The sequence below is a fragment of the Aotus nancymaae genome, unplaced genomic scaffold (genome assembly GCF_030222135.1).
Source record: "Aotus nancymaae isolate 86718 unplaced genomic scaffold, 86718_ANA_hifiasm-v0.15.2.pri h1tg000015l_0, whole genome shotgun sequence".
Taxonomy (NCBI): Eukaryota; Metazoa; Chordata; class Mammalia; order Primates; family Aotidae; genus Aotus; species Aotus nancymaae.
The window spans coordinates 17,675,631-17,701,391 of record NW_026988426.1 but is presented as its reverse complement, the minus strand read 5'-3'; the positions used below and the strand labels follow the sequence as shown (position 1 = coordinate 17,701,391).

Below are 25,761 nucleotides of genomic sequence, written 5' to 3'. Positions count from 1 at the left end.
AATAAAGCAGAAGGAAAGAGGAAGAAAGACAAGGCGAGGGAAAGGAAAAAAAGAGGAAACGAAAGAGAAGGAACGGGAGGAGGAGTAGAAGGAAGGAGAAGACAAAGGCAGAAAGAGCAATTTTAAGAACAAAGGTGAAAGAGAAAAGAAATTAATTTCTATAAAGGAGAGTAAAACAAAACATTTCTTCCAGAACCATCTCTATAGGCCTTTCTTGTTCTACAGCTAAAGAAGTTTATCAAAGCGAAGGAGTTTGAAGCTTTTTGTGCAAAATGTTGATGCTTCCCTTGCAAAACACACAGCCTGGGACTGGGCTCATTAGCAAAGGTCAGGCCCTGAAAATGCCTCCCTCCACTAATGCCTAGCCTGGGGCCCGGCGGGCTTACCTTCTTCACAGTGCTCGCCTTTGTAGCCAGCGGAGCAGACACAGTTCCCATCAATGCAGGAGCCGTGGCCCCCGCAGGAAGGATCGATGCACTGATTCATGGGCACGTCGCACTCTGCGCCTTTCCAGCCGCTGTAGCACTGGCATGTCCCTTTAGAATATTGTCCATTCCCACTGCACAGGACAGGGCAGGCAGCTGCACAAACCAAAGATAGAGCACCAGGTCACGAGGGGCTAGCATCCGAGGGGCTGTGGCAGTCTAAGGAGCTGCCTCGCCTTGGGGCTTGGCTTTCAGTGTTCTAGGCTGGGGACTCTGGCTGTACAGGTGCAGAACCATCACCAGATAAACAACACAAGTGCTACTGATAACAGCAGCTACCACCAATGAAAGGCTTGTTATGTGCTGGGCACCGTATAGAAGGCTTTATATGCAATTCACGACTTCATCATCCTAATCACCCTATGACATGGAGGTTACAATCATGGTCCTCGTTTTTGCAGGTGAGGCTCAAAGACCGGGGAAGTGACGTGTGCAGTCACACAGCCCATAAGCAGGGGAGCTCAGCTGGGAACCAGGTGGGCCCAGTTCTGAAGTGGCGCCCTTCACTAAGCGACACTGATATCCTTATTTTGTTCCTGTTGTTGGTATTGGGGGTCAGAATCCATTTTGCTGATTATTTTATCCTCAGATCAGTCGACCTTACTCCTAATAAATTTATGCCTATTTAAAAGGAAGCAGAGATGAGACATAGCTGAGCCACTAAAAGTCCCACTGCATCAGTTTTTTTATCTATACCATCAAGAAATTAAGTAGTCCCTCTTTATCCGCGGTTTCACTTTCAGTTTCAGTTACCCTCGGTCAACTATTGTCTGAAAATAGGTGAATAAGGTACAATAAGGAATTTAGAGAGAGAGAAATTACATTCACATAACTGCTGTTAACAGCAACTGCTTTAATTGTTCTATTTTATCATTATTGTTAATCTCTTCCTGTGCCTAACTTATCAATTCAACTTTATCCTAGGTATATATGCGTAGGAAAAACATGGTTTATGTAGGGTTTGTGCCACTTGTGGTTTCAGGTACCCACAGGGGGTCTTGGAATGTATCCCCTGAGGATAAGGAGGGATTACTGTCATTGTGCCTCCTTCAAAGTGCAACGTGTGTAATAAAGTATAATGATTAAATATGCCTGATTTATTTAAAAAAGGCAAAGGTGCAGGCAGGCTGAAGAGATGAGATCTCTAGCAATTCACCCTTCAGCTGTACCCTCTTCCATCTGCTGGTGAGAAGAAGGTTGGAAAAGGAGATTACCTACAGTTTTAATCAGTTTAACCTCAAATGCGCCAATTCTGGCCTTTTAGAGTTCATCAAGAATGGGATTTCAGTGATCGGTCTCTTTCAGGTCTTGGACTTCTCACTTCTGCATCAGTTTATAAAGAACCTAACTTTCCGATCTGCCTTCAAATTTGGGCCTAAAATCCTCCGGCTATGCAACAGGCATTTAGAGGCCTTCAGAAATGATGGACAGATGTTTCAGTGACTCCTGGTGCTGTCCATGGTTTGGGATGCACAGGTTCAGAGAATTCTGCACGTATGTGAACACACACCTACAACCCGGGAGAGTGACCTGTGCCTCACAGTGATGGCATAACTAATCATGTCACTTCCCAGTCACCTGTCCCACCCAACCTCATGAATCACCTTTTGTTGTCATGTTTCGATTTAGTTTTTATGATAATTAACTTTCCTCTGTGCGTGTCTAATTTCCCAAAGATATAGTCAGCTATTCAAGACAGGGACTATGTTTATCATTGTTGATTTCCTTCCGTTGCTGCATTCATCAATGGTGGCTTGATTAGGTAAACATTTCTCCTGTGTTCCTGATATTCAGAGATTCCCCAGTGGTGGGGGGTTGTGGGCAAGCACTAAATGGCTGTTTATGAAAGACTTGGGAAAAACAGTCCCTGGAGTGAATCTCATGCTGTAAACACAATGCCTTTTTCTTGGGAAGTGCATGTTTTACCTTAATTGCAAACTGATTTGAAATAGAACTATGTCAATAGTTGACATACGATTGAGGGAATATTTCCCCTCAAAATGCTTTATAATAGGACAGTTGTCAAAACTATTGGAGGTGCTGTTTTCAGTAGAACTCTTATCCTTATGAATCCACCAGAGAATAATGAGTTAAAAAGGGAGAATTTCAAAGTCACATATTGAATTTAGATGAACTCTAAATGTAGGGAGCATACTCTCTATTTCCAGCATGCTTAAACAGAGGAGTTTGTACAGAGTTGCTACAGAGGCTAATTGTCTAAGAGAGGGTAGAAAAAGAGCTTTGAACCCAGGGTGCCCGAGATTTAAATTAGGGATCATGCAAATATGAAGTAGCACAAGAAACTCTGGACTTTCTTAAAGTTTTGAGAGGGATTTAAGACAGAGTAAGTTCGTTCCACGCCAGTTCCTCATGAGACATGCTCAGCCGAGGTCAGGGATGGCGAGTGTGCGCACATGAGCTATGGTACGGCCTTCCCACGCCTCTGCAGACATCATTAATTGATCACGGCATCTTGTTCCCCTGAGCCCAGACAGAGCCTCAAAACTGTCAATGCAGTGCCCAGGCTGAGACCCGCAAGCAGGCAGAGTTGGTATTCAAGAGAAAACCTGCTTGTCATTTCTGATCTAGGTAACAGTGAAGGTATTTCCTGGTGGGAAGACTAGAATCAACATCACTTCTCAGCCCCCTTCCAGCCCTGCACTGAAATAAAAAAAAACAGTGAGAAGTATGGTTGCACAATGTGTAGTTAGAAGAGCTTCCAAGGACTGTTTCTGACCTAAGGGGGTTATATTTTGGATGGGCTGTCATGGATGGCAGAGAAAGTTACATCAAATCGCCAACACTGGTCTCCTATTACATCCTCCTTCCTCCCAAGTGGTGGAGGAGGGTAGAAAGTAAGGTGAAAATAATTTTTTTTTATTGATAAAAAATATAGATAGGACTCTTTTCTTTTTCTTTTCTTTTTTGAGACAGAGTCTTGCTTTGTCGCCCAGGCTGGAGTGCAGTGGTGCAATCTCGGCTCACTGCAACCTCCTCCTCCTGGGTTCAAGCGATTCTCTTGCCTCAGCCTCATGAGTAGCTGGGACTACAGGCGTGCGCCACCACGCCTGGCTAATTTTTGTATTTTTATTAGAGACAGGGTTTCAGGATGTTGGCCAGGCTGGTCTCAAACTCCTGACCTCGGGTGATCCACCCGCCTTGGCCTCCCAAAGTGCTGGGATTACAGGCGTGAGCCACAGTGTCCGGCTGAATTATTTTCTTTATTCATAGTGACACCGTTCCTCTTCTGCATAAACTTCAAGTAGAAAAAAATAAGATTGTCTAGAAGGTAAGAATGGGTTTTATTTAAAACCAGGTGCTTGGGAAATCAAATTTAAAATTTGACCTACTTAAATTACTCGGTGAAAAAAATAAAAAATAGGTCAGAGAGTTCTCCACCTTCCAAACGCAGCCTTACTTCAGGGTTTGCCGCATGCTCTCTGGGAGTGTGGTCAAAAATGCAAAACACTGTGATGTTCGCTGGAAAGCAGGACACTCAGTGGGCTTCACATGCCATACAAAGACGAGGAAAACAGCTCATTAGAGGAGCGAGACTTTCTAGTAATCCAGTTGCCATGGGGCAGAGTGCAGAAAGACCAGACGAGCTCCCTCCAGTGGTGGCTGGGGTGTCCTGCATGGAGAGCACCTTCCCTCTGGAGCTACGGATTCATTCTCAGACATAACTCAACCCAGAGCATCCCAGTATCTAAGGCTCAGGCTGATCTTTATTCAAGAGGTGGATGTGAAATGGGGAAACTCCTGTATTCATACGTCTTATATTTTTAGTATCATGCAACCCGCATAACTTTTTATGACAGGTTATAGAAAAATGACACTGCTTACTCTGTGCCAAGAAGTATTACGGAGCAGAAGTGGAAGTAAGCAAGGGTTTCAGTGCCAGAAAGACCTGGGTTCGAAACCAAGCCTGTACCTTACCAGCTGTGGGATTTTGGCAAGTTTACTGAACCTCTCAAAGACCCAATTTCCCCTTCAAAAAATTGTCTCTCAGCATTGATGGAAGGATTAAGTGAGATAACATGTATGGCTCACAGCAGTTTGACACTTGGTAGGCAAATTAGCAGATGCTCCCTTCTGAAATTTCAAACTGAATCTCCAATCTGACTTCAAGGGCTAATAAAATAAAGAAATGCCATAGGTCCCAAATGCGCATACACAAACACCAGCAACCACCAGTATGTCAAATAATACTAATGGAAAGATTTGAGGTTTTCTTCTTCCAGTGTTTTCTGGTGTGGGAGGGAGTTGGTTCTGATTGGCGAGGTAGGAAAATGGAGCGTTTTGTGTCTCTGTGTGTCTCTCTTCTTTCTAAGGCTTAGGGGAGCAGAACATTGAGCATTCAAGCTTCTATTTAAAATTAATTAAAATGTTTGTACAAATTGACTATTCCTGTTTTACTAAATCTAATAAATGGAAGCTCTAAGACTCCCGCAGAAGAAAAATAAATTACCACTACCACTAACAACTGACAAGTTAACAGGTTGATGACAAAAAAATGACAGAATTTAGATTCACCTAAATGGTATGAAGCTCATTTTAATGATCCAGCTGAAGCTACTCCCCCCGCCCAGCCCCAACAAAGTTCTCTGTAAGGGATGAGATGAATTATCAATATTATTTACTCAGTGGGAAGTAACAGGATAAGCCACCTGTCCACTTGGAGCTTGCAGTAGAGAGAATACCTGGAGAAAAGTTAAGAATGTTGGAGAGGCTCAGTCATAAAAACAGAGGAAAAAATGTCTGCATCTGAACAAATAATTTGTGAGCTGGACTAGATCTGTAGAGGGAATTTTAAATAATGTATTAAAAATGATTTGAAGTCTGTTTTATACTTATTTCATTATTATTATTATTATTATTATTATTATTATTATTATTGAGACAAGGTCTTGCTCTGTCACCCAGGCTGGAGTGTAGTGGCGGGATCACCATTTGCTGCAGCCTCTACCTCCCTGGCTCAAGCAATTGTCCTGCCTCAGCCTCCTATTTGGGACCACAGGTGTGCACCACCATGCCTGGCTAATTAAAAAAAATTTTCTGTAGAGATGGGGTCTCTTTATGTTGCCCTGTCTGGACTCGAACTCCTCAACTCAGGTGATCCTCCTGCCTGAGCCTCCCAAAGTGCTGGGATCATAGGCATGAGCCATGACACACAGCAGAAGTCTGTTTCAAAATTTCTTTGGAAAAGAGATGTGAGAATAGTTGAAGCTCCAGGCAAATTGTTAAAATAGCATCACTAATAGTTGGTTGCCTTATATCCCAGTTAGTCAGCAATAGTGATGAATAACTCACATAGGTTAGTAACTTAGTTAGGTGGCAGAGGATAAGTGATGGAGAAAAGAAGATGCGTTGATCCTCATGAAGCAATTGAGGATGTAACATTTGGGTCATGGAGGCCAGGCAAACATAGCTCAGTGACCCCCAAACCAAAACTCAAAAGGTAACCCTATTGGCTTTTGAGGTTGTGGACTTAGCTTGGTGCTGAGCAAAACAGAGTCAGAAAGGTGAGTTTCCCTTCTAGCCAGATACCTGCAATTGGCAATCCATCTGGTAGAAAATTAAGGAATAAAGTTTGACCCTCCACTGCACACTGTATTCAAAAATAAATTCCATACTATGCAGCCATAAAAAAGAATAGGATCATGTCCTTTGCAGGGACATGGATGGATCTGGAGGCCATTATCCTTAGCAAACTAACACAGAAAACAGAAAACCAAATATTGTGTATTCTCATAAGTGGGAGCTAAATGATGAGAACACATGGACACATACAGGGGAAAAACACTTCCTAGGACCTTCTGGAGGGTGGAGGGTGGGAGGAGGGGAGGATCAGGTAAAATAACTAATGGGCACTAGGCTTCTTACCTGGGTGATGAACTAATCTGTATAGTAACCCCTCATGACACAAGCTTGCCTATGTAACAAACCCGCACTTGCATCCCTGAACTTAAAGTAAAAGTTAAAAAAAATTCCACACAGATTAATGACCTAAATAGAAAAACAAAAACTACAAAAGTATTAGAAAAAGATATTGGAGACTAATTTTATTTTCCTGGGAGGGAGACATGGAAGACATAAATTCTAGAAACCATGAAGGAACAGAAGATCAGATTTGATTACAAAGAATTCATATCTTCTCTATGACAAAGGATACCGTAAGCCAAATTAAGGGACAAGCAACACAGAGAAGAAATATTTTTGTTTCATGTTTTATAGCATAAAGTTTGATATCTGAAATACACAAAGAGCTCTTGCAAATCAATAAAAAGGTGACTGAAAACCTAGGCAAAGTCCATATCAGAAATAATATAAATTGCCAATAAAAGTAAGACAAGATACTCAGCTTCATTCAAAATTAAGTAAGTATAGATAGAAACGATGATGAGAAATATTTTTGGCTTCTCTGATTGAGGAAAAAAAATAAGGCTGCTTACACCCAAGGCTGCCATGGCTGAGGGGATGAGGGTTTTCAGGGAGATGATTTGTCACTCTGTGACTCACCGTGCCCAAGCAGGAAGTCTGTTGACCTTGGCACCTCAGTTTTCCTGACCTATTAGATGGGCAGAACAATAAAGGATTGTGCTTGTAGCGAGGAAGAGAGAGAGGAAGTTGGAAAGAGAGCTAGAAGTGATTATGAAATACAAATGCAAAGATCACCAGCCATTCTGACTGTGATGCTCACCTCTGACCTGAACAGCTGTCCCCTCCCTGCACTTTCCTGCCCAGAATACTCAGAAGCTTTAGTTGGTCTCAGTAGGGGCAAGAGCTGGCAGGACCCCCGTGAAGAGAGGAAGCCAGATGGTGCATTCTGACAGACGGGGTCAGAGTCCTGGCTCAGAGGGCCAAAGTTCAGCTGCACCCACTTCCTCATTCCCATTCTGTCTAATGGCACATTAATAAGCAAGAAAGCGATTCAGGGAAGAATTTCCAGAAGGACAAAAAACTCATCAGGTGTGTCAAATCTCTGACATTCAGGAGCCATGTGGGGAAAGAAGCACACGCTGACTTAAGCACGAAAGTATGGATGCTTTAATTAATCCGGGGTGAATTTAATTGCTTTAGTTAAGTGGAAATCGGGTTAAAAATGATGCAGAGCATGCTGGGGTGTGTTAAAAACATGACATATGAGTTGGATGAATCGATAAATTAAAAGTGCACAGATGTTTTAATTAAACCCAGGGAAGTTAACGAAGATCGCAAGAGACTTTTAAGCCTATGATTAATTCAATTCATTTAAAATACCTGTAGAGATATGGGGATGCCTCCATTTTGAGAGTTATAAAAGTTCTCAATCGATAAGTACTTAAGCTGTTCTTAAAAAAAGTCTTATTTGTGTGTGTGTGCGCGCGCGTGTGTGTGTCACTGAACAGCGTTAATTACATAATGACTATTTAAATTCTTCGGAGCACACAGTAAGCTTTTCTGCAGCTCAAGTCCAGACTGAAGTAGGTTTACGCTTTTGTTGTCTTTGGAGCATCAAGATGAATCTGCAAGTTGTTGGCGTCCTATTACCCGCAAGCACAGAAGCTTCCTGAAGGCATGAAGTCTGCGTCATTCGATGCCGTCTCTCTGCAGGCGGAACGGTTCTGGGCGTGGTGCAGGCTTACGAGTTAGACAGCCTGAATTTCCTTTCTTCCTTTCTTTGCTTTTGCCAGCTGTGTGACTACGGACACTTTGCTTTCAGCCTCGATTGTTTTATCTTGGAAGTGGGATAAGAATTCTGCAGCACTTACCCCGTAGTGTTTCCAAGGGGAGGAAATAAAATAATGACGTAAATGCTGTGCACAGAGCCTGGCACATAGTCAGTCACCACAAGTTAGGATTTTGTTATCACTATTTTCATGGGGAGAAAACTGTTCCAACTAGTCAGTTTGTAAAGAGACAAGACGGGATAATAGAGATGCTGTCCCCCATCCCAGCTGACCTCTTTCTTTTTGTTGAGACGGAGTCTTGCTCTGTCACCAGGCTGGAGTGCAATGGCGCGATCTCCGCTTACCGCAACGTTCGCCTCCTGGGTTCAAGAAATTCTTCCGCCTCAGCCTCCTGAGTAGCTGGGACCACAGGCGCGTGCCACCACGCCCGGCTAATTTTTTTTTGTATTTTTGTAGAGACGGGGTTTCACTGTGTTGGCCAGCATGGTCTCGATCTCTTCACCTCGTGATCCGCCTGCCTAGGCCTCCCAAAGTGCTGGGATTATAGGCATAAGCTACCGTGCCCGGCCCCAGCTGACCTCTTTCTAAAGACTGGTTTATTTCCCAGCACGGAAGTTTTTCTTATAAACCAGAGGATTTTCCCAGCTCTGTGTGTATCACATCTACAAGTTTCCCTAGGGTTAACTTCCAGGGTTGCTCTGCTACTTATCTAGTAGTTTAAAAAGAAAAAAAAAAAAAAAAGGGTTTTGTAGTCTCAGAAGCAATTTAACCTGGGGGGGTGCTGACAGACTGAAGCCCTGCCATGTGATGTCTGTTTGGTAATAAAATAGGCATGAGAAACATCACCAGCAGCTGCGTTTTGGAGCTGGCCACCAAATAATGTGCACTGCAACTTCCACACTGGGGAGGAGGGGGCTCCTCCATGCCTGCTTGGCAAGCCAGGGGGATGAGAGGTCAAAAGTATGATTGCCTCGCTCTCTCTTCTCTTTGGGTAGTCTGAGCAGAGTTCAAGGGCAATTTGTCTGACTCAAACTTGAATGTGCGTGGGAGTCATCTGGGGACCCTGTTAGAATGCAGCTTCTGACTCAGGACGTCTGGCATGAGGACTAGACATTTGGATATTTTACAGAATCCTGATGCTAGTACCCCAGACCTACTGAATCAGAAATTCCGGGTGGAGCCCAGTAATCTGTGTGTTAACAGATGATGTCAACAAAAGCTCCAGTGTGGTTATCACTAATCGAGTGGTTAAGAACATAGTTCTAAAACCATGCCTGGGCAAGGGACTTGAATCTCTCTGAGATTCTATTTCTTTAGTTGCGAAACAGATGATCATGACGTATGAAATGAGTATGAAATGAGAGAATTCACTTAAAACCCTTTGCGCAGTGCCTGGCATGTAGTTGATCTTCAGTAGGTGGTAGCGATGTTTCTTACGTTATTTTATCAAAGGTGACTTTGCCAAGGGTGCCTGCTCAGTCACTTTCTGCAAAGGATATGCCAGATGCACCTGCTTCAAGCTCCTGCTCCTGGGCCTTTGCTGCCAAAGAATCCCTGCATGTTTCTTCAGGTCAGGGGTGGGAGGAAAGAGAGGTGGGATTCGGCCGTCCAGCTGCAGTGGGCTGAGGGACATTCCTGTGGGCAGCAGCCGTGGCCCATGGCCCGTCTGCATTAATGAGGATTTTACGGCAAGATGGGGTGGTAGAAGGGGATGGGTGTGAATGACGGAGGGTTTGAAGGAGCTAGGACGTAGTCCTGGCTGCCTCAGGGACAGCTGGGACCCGAGCCTCTTTCATGGAGGGAGAAGGAAGCTCTGAGAGAGGCATTCCTGGTGATGGGGAGGACCCTCCACCCTCAGGGAGGGGACTAAGAGCTTTGTCGTTGTTCTCCACTGTGCAGAGGAAGAAGCTTATTCAAGGGAGACAGGAGGTCTATAATCCCAGCACTTTGGGAGGCTGAGGTGGGCAGGTCATGAGGTCAGGAGATTGAGACCATCCTGGCCAACATGGTGAAACTCTCTCTATTAAAAATACTGAGGCAGGAGAATTGCTTGAACCAGGGAGGTGGAGGTTGCAGTGAGTTGAGATCATGCCACTGCACTCCAGCCTGGGCGACAGAGCAAGACTCTGTCTCAAAAAAAAAAAAAAAAAAGGAAAAAGAAAAAAAAGGAAAACAGGAGACAGGAGAGCAGACTGTGAGGCAGAGCTAGACAGGGCTCAGACAGTCCCAGCTGCTGGCAGTGCTTATTGTTGGGGACTTCAAGAGTGGTTACACTGCCCTGGAATCAGGGGGTCTTCCTGCCACATCTCTCTCCTGGGTGGCCATCAGGGCCACAAGCTTTAAAACCAGGCAGACACAGCCCTGCTACGTAACCTTGGGCAAGTAGCTTACTTTCTCTAAGTCTTTGTTTCTTTTACTGTAAAACAGGAATAATAACAATGAAGGATTTCAAAGGCTTGTTGTGAAGGTTGATACTAGCTAACATTGAATACCTGCCAAGCATGGTTCTACAAAGTTTCCATGTATTTACTTTTTGGTCTTCACAGCAGTGTAGTAGGTAATATTGCTGTCGTCTAAATTTTACAGATGAGAAAACTGAGGCTCAGAGGGGTTAAGTAACTTTCTAAAATAGGTGTGGTTAACCAGAGCAGCAAGAATTCAAACGTAGCAAATTCAAACTCTACAGCTTTCCTTCTTAATTACTTGGCTATTATGAGACAATGCACGTAAACTGTGGAATAAGTGGCATTTCTCGTCTGTAAACTTTTTCTTCCTTTTTTCATTCCTCCTTCTTTCCTTCCTTTGCTCATGCCCTCCCTCTGTGCCTCCAAGGTGGCTGATTTATTGCTGCGTGATTGATCCAACAAATTAGAACCTTGTTCTCTATCACTTACTTTGGTTCTTGTGACATTTTCCAGCCATATTTCATCTTTATAAGCCTTGCCTCCTCTATGCAAGTAATCAGACATTCAGCAAGCACATACTTTGTCCTAGGTATGAAACTAAATACAGGGAGGTACAAAGAGGACTGCTGGAAGCTTGTCATCAGCAGGAGAACCACGTGGATAGGAGGTGGCCGGCATGGGGGAGGGGCCACTGCTGTGATATTGACAAGCCCAGGTGACTGCAGGGTCATATCTGAGGGTGCTTCAGGGAGGTGGCAGCCTGAGAGCATGGCCTCCCATGATGAGCAGCAGTTTGATAGGAAAGCCTGGGACTGATGGGACCATTCCAGCTGAGAAAACAGTGTGAGCAAAGAGGAGGAAGCAGAGCCTCACACTTTATGAGGGGTGAGTATCGGGAACTTACTGTGAGTGTACAGGCCTCAGTGGGAGGTGACAGTGCAACAGTAGTTTAGATCATGGATGACCTTGGACATCATTCTAAGAAATGTGATCTTCATTCTCAGAATGTGCTCCTGATCACCTGCATCAGACCTCTGCCCCCTCAGGAGGCTTGTTAAAAGTGGGCATTCCTGAGCCACACACCAGTCCTAAAAGTCAGATTGACTGGCATGGGGGAGGAACCTGGAAATACACATTTATAACAACCTCTTCAGATCCATGTCTTTAAACCAAAGCTTTCATAACCATTGTGGGAGGTGACTGGGAGCCATTGAAGGTGTTGAGGAGAGTAGTGACATGCCCCTAAATGCTTTGGGAGAACTCTGGAGGTGGGGAGGAGAAATACTATCATGGAAAGACTGGTGGCCAAGTGAGCCTGGCAGTGGCTATGAGGATAGAGAGAAAAATGGAGCAGAGATTGTTGGAGGTCGATGGAACAGGAGACGGCAAGTGGTGGGAGGAGGAAGGAGATGGAACGTGCCTGGCAGCTGGGAGGAGAGAGGGTTATAGCATCAGGCTCTGAGTGCAGAAGGTCTCTCTCTCTCTCTCTCTCTCTCTCTCTTTCTCTCTCTCTCTCTCTCTCTCTCTCTCCCCGCCAGTGGCGAAATCTCTGCTCATTGCAACCTCCACCTCCCAGGTTCAAGCAATCCTTCAAACTCATCCTCCCGAGTACCCGGGACTACAGGCATGCGCTACCATGCCCAGCTAATTTTCATACTTTTTGTAAAGATGCAATTGTACCATGTTGCCCAGGCTGGTCATGAACTGCTGGGCTCAAGTGATTTGTCTGCCTTGGCCTCCCAAAGTGCTGGGATTACAGGCATGAACCACCACGCCTGGCCAGGGGCTTTGTTTCAAGCTCTGGCTCTGCCACTTTCTACCTAGGAAACTCTTGTTTCCTCTCCCGAAAAGTTTACTTGAGTTCAAACTCAGAATTCTAGTGTGTAACCATTGCACATGCTGCCTGCAAAGCCACAGTTCCTTTATGCCTCACCTCTGAGGTCAGTTTCATGGCTGGTCTAGTGTTAAAAGTCCAGGCCAGACTGCCTGGTTTGAATCTCAACAATTGCACTTACTTGCTGAGTGATTTTGATCAAGTTACTTAACCTCTCTGTGCCTCATTTTCCAGATCTATAAAAGGGGATAATAATCATCTATAAACTAGGGCTACTGATGATTAAATGACGTAATTATGTAGTTGTTCAGCACAGTGGTTCGCATATATAGTAAGAGCTCAATAAATGTCAACTCTGGTGATGATGATGATGACGATGATGATCTGTTTTTAGAGCTGGCATGTAGCCATGAGGAATTGGGTGGTGGGTACATTTGCCAGTTAACAGGAGAAACATGGCAGGATTCCTGTTTTGTTTTGTTTTGTATTGTTTTTTTCCCAAAGCTCCACTGAAGCTGGGTAGGAGCTGAAACCGACCCCCAGAGAGAAGACTTTATGTTCCCGTGGCTGTGGCGTTTCTGGGCCTCCACTGACAGCTGTTCCGCAGCAGGAGTTGTCATTTCTAATAGCTATTAAATACGCATTACCTAACAACTACGGCTCTGGCGTGTTACGTTTCTGCTGCAGGTTGAGGTCTCCAGCTCAGCCCAAATAAGCCATCCGAGAAGCCAGTGTCAAAACAGAAAAAAAAACAAACCCAGACACCTCAGCTCTCTTCTGCAAGGCAAGGCTGCTTTACAAACAATTCCAGGAAGCACCTGAAGTGAAAGCCTTCAAATAAAAGCAAATACAAGGGAAAGGAATAATAATTAAAAAAACCTCTAGCCCACAACAAATGGCATCCAAGTGATGAGAAAACCATGCAAGGGGAATAGTAATAACAAAAAACTATAGAATAAACAATAACCTGAATAATAAACACAATTATTGCTGGACAGGAGAGGTGCCTGATGGAAAATGGTATAAATTGCCGGGAAGGAAATGCATTTTTCCTGAAGCTCTGGATCTGAACAGCTTGCCTCTCATGTTAGTTAATGCAATTCTATACTATTCAGTCTTCTCCATGGAATTTTCTCCATATTCCCTGATGCTACTTGGCTATGTTCATCAATTCACACTACTGTGATTTTTTTAAAAACTTCGAAAACTTCAAATGTTCATCATGCCTTACAGGCATCCTCACGATCCAGTCTCTCACAGCCCAGGAGACCAGGTGCACCTGTGTGATGAGGCCGGCCTCTGCCCCAGGTTCCCCTTCTTGCCTTCCCTGACTGTGATCTAGCGACATTCAGATGCACCAGGAAAATGCCCCCATGCCTTTTGCTCCATCCTGACTCTGCAATAAAGGGACTTGTCCACCAGCCCTCACTTTCTCTCAGCTCCCACCTGCCTGGCTGAACCTGGTCCCTTGGAGCTGCTCCCACACGGCCCTCCCTCTCTAGAATCTGTAAGTATAATAAATCCTTGAATTTCATATGCCTCTCCCAGCATGGGTTCCACAGTTGGAGTGTTCCTTAAAGACTCCACCAGGGGAACTTACTCCCCCATTTATAACACACACATTTGATTGCTTTATAAACCTCCTTATTTTCTTCTTTGGAATGTCTGTAGCATTCAAAGCCCACATCACAGCATTTTGAACTCCTATTTACGTTACCCCCTTGCTTTTAATACAAATTGATCAGAGCAGAAGCTCTCGGAAGCAGAGGCTGTGGTTCCCTCGCTCATCCTTCTAGTCTGGCTCTCAGTGCAGTACCTGTTGCAAAGTGGGCACATCACAGGCACTCACTGAATGCACGAATAAGTTCTTTCCCCTCGACTGACTCAGGACAATGTGTTAGATCCATTCCATGTTCTTTTTATGCGTGGGTCAGTTTCATTTTGCTTTTGGAGCCTCTCAGGGCCCCCGAGACGGTGGGGTCTGCGGAATGAAAGCTCTTGCAAATGCACACTGACCAATTCCTCCATTCACTGTAAGGATGTCTTCAGATGCTTGATGCAGACTGGCAGGTTTATAAGAAGACAAGGAGCTGCCATTTGCACTGCACATCGGAGGGCACGGGAGGCGCAGTGTGAGGTCAAGAGAGTAAATCCGCATTTCTGTCACTTGGACACATACCCGGTCGCTTGGATGTGATGGGAGTCTCTCTTGCTAACGTGGCAAATTCTCCCCCTGGCAGGAGGGCCTGAATCTGCTGGCTGCCTGCAGTCACAGAAACTGGCAGAGCTCAAGGCATCCTGGGCACAGCTGTCAGTGAAGGAACAAAGGTGAATGCGAATTTGTGATGAGGGAGGACCTTAAGCTAGGGGCCTCTTAAGAGTTTTTCTCAAGAAAGAAGGACAGGCTGAGCTCAGTGGCTCATGCCTGTAATCCCAGCAGTTTGGGAGGCCAAGGCAGGTGGATTACACGCCTGTAATCCCAGCTACTCTGGAGGCTGAGGCAGGAGAATCACTTAGAACCCAGGAGGAGGTTGCAGTGAGCTGAGATCATGCCACTGTACTCCAGCCTGGGTGACAGAGCAAGGCTCTGAAAAAAGAAGGGAAAGGAAGGAAGGAAGGAAGGAGGGAAGGAAGGAAAGAAGAAAGAAAGAGAAAGAAAGAAAGAAAAAGAAAGAAAACAGACACTATTATGGCCCACAGCCAGGAGATGGAGCACCCTGTTCTGGGGAGCAGGAGACTCAGGTGCACCTGTCTCTGCACTCGCTAGCCGATTACCTCATTCTGTTGGCTCGGGGTTATTCCCTGCTAACACTCAGCAGCTTCTTGAACCCAAAAGTTGTTTGTGAGTGCCAACTTGTCATAGACACTGCTAAATTGTGCAGGATCGATGGGATAGAGGCTTCCCACCTCTCTGCCTTATGTGTGCAGGGGAACAAAGGCACGAACACACACACACACATACAAACACACACACACACACACTCTCGCTCACATAGAACCACATTTTAATTGTTTTTCTTATTAAAATCAGAAGTGCATCTGTGATATAATGCACTGAGGATGGCATAGCATCTTGCTAAAAATGCATACACCTTAATCCAACCACCGGAAAATACAGACAAACCCACACTGAGAGACGTTCTATAAAATACCTCACAAATGCTTTTCTAAAGGATCAAGGCCATAAAATATAAGGAATAACTGAGGAACTGTCACAGACTGGTCAGGTTAAATGGATGAAGGAGAAGTGACAATTAAATGCAATGTGGGATCCTGGACCAAGAAAGAAAGGGCGAAGTTAAGAAAAGTCTGTAAATTAGCGAATGACTTTATATGGATGTTAATGTCTTGGTTTTGATCACTGAATTACAAACGTTTAAAATGTTGACACGGGGAAGCTGGGTACACTCTGTATGGATACTCTATGTTCTATTTGTGCAGCTTGTCTGCAAGTCTAAAATGATTTCAATATAAAATGTTTAAAAAATTGTAGGGAGAGGATTGGTTAAAATAGAATTTATCTCATATCATCAATATGAAGACGAATAAGAGTATGTGTTAAGCACTTTGCACAGTGTCTGGTGCACGTTTAGTATTTAAAAGCTATTAGTTATTTAAAAACAACTGGAAGTATAGGAGTAACATTTCAGAAATAAACTTGGTGCTAATCATTAGATTTTTGCACTTGAACCTGGTACAGTTAAACCTGTGTGCTTGTGTTTACTTGTTTTTCATTTCATCCCACAGGTGTGGTCAGGGAATCTTCTTATTTTAGGAGCCAATGGTTACGAGTTGAGGTGTTCAAGGCTGGAGTCTCTCCAGACACCAGGCTTAGATGTGCTCAAGTCCACTTTTGGGATTCTTGAGGTGAAGTAAGTGTGTAAGAAGCTGATTGGCTTGGATGCTAATCACAGTGAAAATATTACTCTCCAGATAGAGTTAATGGGGGCGCTAACTTCCCTATAGTTTTCTCTTTTTCAATTTCTGGTTTTGACATTGTTCTTTTTAAAATAAATTTATCTATGTAACCATAATGAATTGACTTAAAGAAATATGTTGTTATTGATAATACTTATGTCTCATGAAATTGGAAGAAATAATAAAAGTGGTACATGAAAGATCAAAGATTGGGAAAGGAGGTTTTAGAATGAGGGGAAATTTAGCTTTGTTAACCATGAAGTAGCTTAAACTATGGCCATTTAAAAAATACTAAGGAAGGAACATCTACAGGGCAAAAAGGTAGAATCTTACTCCTAACACTCTTCAAGCAACTTGGCCCAGAATAAATGGAGAAATAGGGGAAGTGCAATTTTATTCTTTAAACCCTCCATTTTGTCCACTGTGTGCATCAACAGCTAAATTAAAATATACAAGTTCAAAGCCCGATTTCAGGAGCAGTGACTGAGTATGGAGAAGCAGCTACTCTTAACATCCACTCAATATTCATTTCACAAGGATCAATTATATACCATGGCTAATGCACACTTGCAGTGTGCGCCCAACCACAGTGCAGGTGGTGAATGCAAAACACACACCGAGAGTCCTTTTAAGCAGCTAAATGGACACCCCATTACAGATCCATAATATAGAATGGCTGCTCATCTGCAAATGGATTTAGAGCGAAGGGTTCTTAAATGACCGGGGTACTTAGGTTTAAAAGGCCAGTAACTGGATGTGCAGTCAGAGCACACATGGTTTTTAGGATTAATAATACATCGATGTGTGTCAGTGTTAATATACATTTACAGCTCACAGGCCGTGCGGCTGAGTGTTCAGCCCATTTGCAGCCACATATAAAAGGACGACTCTGTTCCTTCTTCTCATTAATGCCTTCACTCCCAGGAAAATTAGATTAGGCAAGGAAAGCCATTCAAATGACACTGAGGTTTTCCTTCCTTGAAAGCCTCTGCTAGGAAAAGCGCTTGGCCTGGTGATGCATGTGCTGCTCTCTGTCCTCCTTGCTCTATCAGGGGCCCTTAGAGCCTGAGGGAGGCGCTAGGAGGAGGTCCAGTCTCCACTGACCACTTTGCCAATGTGCCCCCCTGCCACTGACAGAGTGTGCTAGGCCTGGCACAGCCCAGAGAGCTGCTGGGTGGCTTTTTGCCTTTTTTTTTTTTTTTTTTTAATACTTTAAGTTCTAGGATACATGTACAGAATGTACAGGTTTGTTACATAGGTATACATGTGCCATAATGGTTTGCTGCACCCATCAACCCATCATCTACATGAGGTATGTCTCCTAATGCTATCCCTCCCCTAGCCCCCAACTGCTCGACAGGCCCCAGTGTGTAATATTTCCCTGTCCTGTGTCCATGTGTTTTCATTGTTTAACACCCACTTATGAGTGAGACCATGTGGTTTTCATGTTTGGTTTTCTGTTCCTGTGTTAGTTTGCTGAGAATGATGGTTTCCAGCTTCATCCATGTCCCTGTAAAGGACATCAACTCATCCTTTTTTATGGCTGCATAGTATTCCGTGGCATATATGTGCCACATTTTCTTTCTCCAGTCTATCACTGATGGGCATTTGGGTTGGTTCCAAGTCTTTGCTATTGTGAATAGTGCTGCAATAAACATACATGTGCATGTGTCTTTATAGTAGAATCATTTATAATCCTTTGGGTATATACCCAGTAATGGGATTACTGGGTCAAATGGTATTTCTGGTTCTAGATTCTTGAGGAATCGCCACACTGTCTTCCACAATGGTTGAACTATTTACACTCCCACTGTGTAAAACCATTCCTATTTCTCCACAGCCTCTCCTTGTTTTCTGACTTTTTAATGATCACCATTCTAACTGGCATGAGGTGGTATCTCATTGTGGTCTGCATGATGACATGATTGTATATTTAGAAAACCCCATCATCTCAGCCCAAAATCTCCTTAAGCTGATAAGAAACTTCAGCAAAGTCTCAGCATACAAAATCAACATGCAAAAATCACAAGCATTCCTATACACCAATAACAGACAAACAGAGAGCCACATCATGAGTGAACTCCCATTCACAGTTGCTACAAAGAGAATAAAATGCCTAGGAATACAACTTACAAGGGATGTGAAGGACCTCTTCAAGGAGAAATACAAACCTTGCCTTCTTTTTAAGTTTATCGAAGCTTTCACCATACTGTGTGACAGAAGAGATGCCTGTAAGTGGTGTCATTTGGGAATTAAGTCTCATGCACGTGCCATCAGACCCAGAACTTTAAGTACAGAAAGCTCCTTCACTTATCAGCATTTATAAGGATGGAACCTTCACATCTTTGAAATAGTAATACTATTTGAAATAGTATTTTTCCGAGCAATTGTGGTGAGGGTGGGAAATGAGGGGCACTATTTAATATTTACAGAGCAGCTTTATTGATTGTCTCACAGAAAGTCAAGGCAAGAAGGTATTTTAATGAAGCACACATAAAAATAATGGGAATATTAGTTAAACATATAAATAAATGAAATAATATGCACAATTAAATAGGAAAGTCAAGCCCTTTGAGGTCTTACTGTGCCCTGCTAAGAGCTTTATGTGTATTATCTTACACTATCCTCACAGTAAACCTAGGAAGTAACTCCCCACTTTTCCAGATGAGGAAACCAAGGTTCAGAAATGTTAAATCACTCACTTAGTGTCAGATACCCACTGGCAGAGCTGGGATTGAAACCCAGGATTGCCTGACTCTGCAGCAAGTACACTTAAACACCCCTTCTCTATTTTTCAGACAGGGATATAGCCTATAAATTAGTAGGCGGAAAATCAGTGGAATGGGTCATAACTGGTATTTAAAAAAAATGAGGTTGGACACAGTGGCTCATACTTGTAATCCCAGCACTTTGGGAGGCTAAGGTGGGTGGATCACTTGAGGTCAGGAGTTCAAGACCAACCTGGCCAACATGGTGAAACCCTGTTTCTACTAAAAATACAAAAATTATCTGGGCATGGTGGTGTACACCTGTAATTCCAGCTACTTGGAAGGCCAAGGCAGGAGAATTGCTTGAACCCAGGATGGGGAGGTTGCAGTGAGCCAAGATTGTGCCACTGTATTCCAGCCTGGGCAACAGAGTGAGACGGTGGCTCAAGCCTGTAATCCCAGCACTTTGGGAGGCCGAGGCAGGTGGATCACGAGGTCAAGAGATCGAGACCATCCTGGTCAACATGGTGAAACCCCGTCTCTACTAAAAATACAAAAAATTAGCTGGGCATAGTGGCGCGTGCCTGTAATCCCAGCTACTCAGGAGGCTGAGGCAGGAGAATTGCCTGAACCCAGGAGGCGGAGGTTGCAGTGAGCCGAGATCGTGTCATTGCACTCCAGCCTGGGTAACAAGAGCAAAACTCCGTCTCAAAAAAAAAAAAAAATAATAATAATAATAAAATAAAATATAAAACAAAATAGAATAGAAAAGAAACATGGAATAAAATATTCTGTGAAAGTTTTGTTTCAATTTCCTACTTGCATTTAGACATATACACTTGTGTGTCTGTGTCTGTGTGTGTGCCTGTGTGTAAAAGTGTGAGATACTCTGCTCTTCACTATACTTGCCTCTGATAGAGCCACTTGAAGGTCACACTGAAGGTCTCTTGCAAGCAAGGTGTGCAGCCCCTAAATTCTCTGTTCTTGTGAGAGGCATTTTCTTTCTTATATTACCTTTCTCCCAAGAATCTCAGGGCACCAGCTATTCTGTGCACAGCAGTGTAGATAAATTAATAATACAATTTAAAACCGATTCCACCAAGATAAATAGCGCTTCCTAGATTAAGAGTGTAGCTGGCCAGAATGAATGAAATTTACTAACCCTGAGATGCTTAATCTTCCATTACATAGAAGTTAATGATTATAAGAAAGGAGTGATGGTAATTCACTTCTGCTTTTACAGGAAATCCAACCATCTCATTTTTAGCAAATCTTTCTTCTCAGCACACCTCAGTGCCAAGGATAACTGCCCTGCTCCTGTAGGTACATCGGCCAATGGTCATAAATCAAAGCCTATTCTTTGCCAAAGGCTTATGCCTTCTGGCATGCATGGGCTTGCAAGATGTCTCAGGAGAATTTGTTGGGGAGGCTACTTGGGTGCCCTTTCTGTTACCCACTCAGAGAAGGCTAGGGAGCGTCTGTTTTCCAACCATAGCAGGGAAGCAGTGGCACATACCTTTAGCACAGTCCGCTCCTAGAAATCCCGGGAAACAGTGACACACCCCCGACACACATTCACCATTCCCATGGCAGTTACGTGGACAGTCCTGTACTGAATCTGAAAAAGAGAGACAAGTAGTGATTACCTTTTCCTCTGCCTACTGGTGCAGTAATTTAACCATCAGTAACTTACCATTTTTAAAGACCAGTGGCAGTAACCTCAGATGCCTATAAGAGGTGACTGGTTGGGAACAGTCGGGAGCAAAGGAAGAGAACAGGGAGTGGTGGGGACTAGGACAGCTAGAACAGTGCTCTCTGGGTGATGACTCCAGGCAAGAATGCAGGGCTAGTAGTGCTGTAACTTTCAGTTTTTAAGAATAAACCACCAATCTCACTTATCGTAGTGGTTCATGGCTATAATCTCAGCAGGTGGATATTTGAGGTCAAGAGTCTGAGACCAGCCTGGCTAACATGGTAAAACCCTGTCTCTGCTAAAAAAAAAAAAAAAAAAAAAAAATGGCTAGGCATGGTGGTGCACGCCTATAATCCCAGTTACTTGGGAGGATGAGGCAGGAAAATAGTGTGAACCCAGGAGGCAGAGGTTGCAATGAGCTGAGATTGCGCCATGGCACTTCACTCTGGGCAACAGAGTGAGACTCGGTTTCAAAAGCAAACAAACAGACAAAACCAAACAATAGAAAGAAGAAACTATCAACCTTGATTTAAAAACTATGAAGGCTCCCATGTTTTAACGTTGACAAGTTTTTAAACCCTGTACCCAAACCCCCCTCCCAACCTTCATCTTCTCACCCATTTAAGATTTGGTCTGATGTATGGGGTATCAGTTTTTAGCCTTAGGTATAGAGAGTGATTCTTCAAAATAGGAGCAGTTATTCCTAACCTCAGATTTGTAGAGGAAAAATATTTCTTGCTTTAAGGAATTCTAATAAAAGAAAAACGTAAAAGGATAAGACTGCTTAAATTAGGCATGATTTTTGGAGTTTTTTAAGTAGGAGGTTTTGGGTTATACAAATGTCCTTTTATGCTTGGCTTTTGAGGATGTTATTTTTCATGAAAATGAATTAGTTCACATTTGGCTCTATCCTGCATCACCGTCTTATCTTGTGATTTACCTTTCTATGTATACTCTCAAGTAATACCATCAAAGGAATGATTTTGAAACTTTTTAATGTTGATTTGGGTCTGCATATAAATAGTCATATTCTTTAAAAATTATTACCATCATCCTAATTTTTGTCTTCAAACAAAACACATTTAGACTTTCGGGTTCCAAATTACTAAGATGATGAAAAGGAAAATATAAGCCACTATTCCCAAAATGTGATGTTATATCACCCTTGGAGATCTAGGGACTTTGACCTGGTGATGAGGTATGAAAGGCTGTGAAGTCTAATGGTTCCTAATGGGATTACCTGAGAGTGATAAAGCATGTCCTGCCTTTAAACCTGATTTCCCATTTACTCTCATTCTGGATTGTGAATCACACAGTTTTGTCTTCTACAGTGTTTCCCTTCTCAGCCTTCTTCTTCCAGAACCATATTGTAGTTGGTTTCTGGCACTCTGATGAGAACTCAATGAGTATATTTGCTTTTTCAAAATGAGACAAAAAATGATAGACCCCATCAAGCCAGTTTCCTTAATGTGTAACAGTTAACATTTCAGACCTGAAGCTCCTTGAGGTAGGCTGTGTAAATGTCAGCTGAGAAGCATCCAGGTGGCTACCAATTTGTTTCATTTATTTATCACTCATTCAAAAAGCATTAGGTGCTTTTGTGGATCAGCAAATCAGCAATTTCACAGGATGCTGGGAGACCATTCTCCCTCGGCCTCTTATGTTTCTGGATGCCTTGAGAGCACAGGCATTGACTGTCTTAGTTCTGAACTATCTTTTCAAGGCTGTCTGCATTGGGAACAGCCTTGGGAGACAGCAATAGTGTCTCTCTCCTGAGTAAAGGGTAGGTTTACTTATTAACCAGTATAGTAAAGACAACGTCTCCCGCTGGAACAAAGAACAAGCATGCTTACTGCCCATTCTAAGAGACTCGGGTTCAGTAAGCTCTGGGTTTTTCTCCCGCAATGCAACCCATGACATGTGCTGGTATCACCTGGCCTGAGGGAGGCCCTGGGGTGTTACTCTGAGGAAACTGGGGCTTGGGGAACCAGAACATGTGCTGATACTCTGGATATTGCATTGCTCTGAGTAATAAGGTCCCTTGTCTCTGACCCATGAGTCTCATGTCTTCTAATGGCATCCATGAAACTGTGCGAACATGTTAGCTTGCAATTAGGGTAAGATCTCAACCTGTCATATTCTTACATATGATTCAGTCTACTAACTGAGCACTTATTATATGCAAAGCACTATACAACAAGGCATTGGAGATACCATAGTGAATAAGGTAGACATAGTCCCTGCCCTCATAAAACTTTGCACTATCATAGAGAGTACAAGCCAAAATAACAAACAAATCAAATGAATAAAAATTACAATAAGTGCTTTGAAGAGAATAAGATACTGGGATGAAGTACCAAGAGGAAGCTACTCAGAGGAAATGTTCAGGGAGGGCCTCTCTACTCTATGCAGGTGACTCTGAAGGATGAGCTGAAACCAGCAGGCAAAGAGCTGAGGGAAGGGTATTCCAGGTAGGAGGAATAGCTTATGCAAAAGCTCTGGGATGGGAAAGAGAGGAACTGAATCCAATGTGGATGCAGGTTAGCAAACAAGGCAGAGTGTCACAATAGTTGAGTTTGGAGCCATCCTGGCAAGGAGATGAATCATCCAGGGACCCGTAGGCCAGTAGTCCCCAACCTTTTTGCCACCAGGGACTGGTTTTGTGGAAGACAATTTTTCTACAGATTGGGGCTTGGGGATGGTTTCAGGTGATTCAACCACATTACATTTTTTATGCACTTTATTTCTATTATTATTGCCTTGTAATATAAATTGAAATAACTACACAACTCACCATAATGTGGAATCAGTGGGAGCCCTGAGCTTCTTTTCCTGCAACTAGATAGTCCTATCTAGGGATGATGGGAGATAGTGACAGGTCATCAGGCATTAGATTCTCATAAGGAGCGTGCAACCTAGATCCCTTACATGTGCAGTTCACAGTAGAGTTTGTGCTCCTATTAGAATCTAATGCTGCTGCCGATCTGACAGGGGGTGGAGCTCAGGTGGTAATGCAAGCAATGAAGAGCAGCTGTAAATACAGAGGAAGCTTCACTTGCTTGCCCACTGCTCACCTCTGTTCTGCGGCCCAGTTCCTAATGGGTCACAGACCCTACTGTGATCTGTGCATGTGAGAGACCTGGGTTGCATGCTCCTTATGAGAATCTAACACCTGATGATCCATCACTGTCTCCCATGACGCCAAGATGGGACCATCTAATTGCAGGAAAACAAACTCAGGCTCCCACTGATTCGACATTATGGTGAATACTGATCTGTGGCCCTGGGGTTGAGGACCCCTGCTGTAGACTATGTGGATGACTTGGATTCTATTCTGGAACTTCTGGGTACAAATGAAACATTTAAACAGAGGAACATCATTTTCCAGCTTGCATTTTTTGAAGCCATTCCTACAGTGAGGTAGTGATTGCTTCTCACTGAGCATGTGGGTCTGGGGATGGTTTGGTGGAAATTGACATTCCTGAGGTCAAGACTCCCTGTTTTCAAAACTGACATCTTTGGCAATCAAGCAGGAAAGGTCCAGGGATCTCTTTGCCACCACAGTCCCATGGAAAAGGCCCGAGATCTTTGCACAGTCTCTTTGCTTGACTAGAGGACTTCACTGAGGTATTTATCCTTGTATCTCAGATCCTGGGTGCCTTCCTCACCTTCCTCAATCTGGGCTTTGTACCACTTCCTCTTTGCTCCTGCAATTCTTACAACAGTCTTTTTACATATCTATCATCTCTCACCAAGCTCTCGATCTGAACTGTTCACCGAGGTATTATCAGTGCTTGGTATACAATAGGTCCTTGGTAAATAGTTGTTGAAATGTGCTTGTGTGTGTGTGCATATGTGGGAGGGTAGGAGAATCTAAAATAAACAAAAATTGTAATAAAGAGGATTTTTCATGTAAGTTTCCCAACATCTCATATTTAAATAGTATTTTGATGGTTTCTGAGAGAAAAACAATGATGTGGCAAAGCTAAAACATAAAGGAGCTCACATTTCAATCTCCTTCCTCCAATACTTGGTTAAATATTATTTTTAAGATGTTATCAGTTTTCCTTCTTATCAACTTGGTTTACATTTTCTTGAGGAAGAAACGGCCTCCAGAGGTGAGATCAAGCCCAGGAAATGGGATTTTACCCAAGTGGAGGCTAGCGTCATGCTTCCGGAAAGCCTTTCAGTTGTCCCGAGATGAAACTCATTTCTGAAAGCAGGTTGCTTCTCTCCAAAACACATCAAAAGACTTCCCCGAATCAAAGGTATATTTAGTGTGATCGCTGGTTGACACCTGTCTAATATTTTCCTTCTGTTTCACATCACAGGGGTTTACAGCGCTCCTGGCTGCTCTGGATGGAGAACGTTCTGATGATAGGTATGTGTGGGAGAAACTCTGAACCAAATAAAACACTGTTCTTTTCCCTGCATTTCAGGCCAATTACTATCATTGCTCCATCAAGATGTCTGCCCAACTATTAGGCCGATTACCTTTGACTTTCTCTTTGAGCTACAGTCCAGACAGGAGAAATTTTCTTGGGAGAATTGCTATTCCCAGCTCCAACAGGCCAGGGTGGGGTGATGGCCTAGGGGAAGGAGATTTTACTACCACAAGGCCTGTGTCCATTTGGATAAAGGAAAAGGAGGACAGAAGCCACTGTGAAATAATCTGAACCCTAGAAAATGTGCTAAGTTTAGAGGGAAAGGGATTTAGTTGGGTAGAATCCAAAGAAATCCAGTGGTTAAGAGCACAGGCTCTGGAAAGTATGAATCCTGATTTCACCTTTTCTTGGCTGTGTGTGATCGTGGTCAAGGTTTCTAACTAGCTTAGGAAGCTAAGCTCAGCCTTGGCTTCCTCAGCTGGAAATGCAGAGAATCATGATAGTGCTATGTCATATGGCTACTCCATGGGTTGAGGGAGCAAGGGACACAAAGGCATAATACCGGGGCTGGCACACCATCGGCGCTCTATAAATGTGTAGCTGTTCTTTTTGTTCCAATAACTTCTCTGAGTCCTTGTAGACCCCAGCTGAGCCAGCTGCTGT

General features: G+C 43.5%; 1 protein-coding gene across 12 annotated transcripts in view; it reads right to left on the bottom strand.

Moving 5' to 3' along the window:
* TENM2 (teneurin transmembrane protein 2) overlaps positions 1 to 25,761 on the bottom strand; it is a 1,274,635-nt gene that overhangs the window by 150,913 nt on the left and 1,097,961 nt on the right. For all 12 annotated transcript variants that reach the window (XM_064376511.1, XM_012461093.3, XM_064376512.1 and 9 more), the window contains 2 exons: positions 20,537 to 20,638; positions 387 to 581 (listed from right to left, as the gene is read on the bottom strand). In XM_064376511.1, the coding sequence (XP_064232581.1) occupies positions 387 to 581; positions 20,537 to 20,638 (297 nt within the window). The remainder of the gene's footprint in view (positions 1 to 386; positions 582 to 20,536; positions 20,639 to 25,761) is intronic.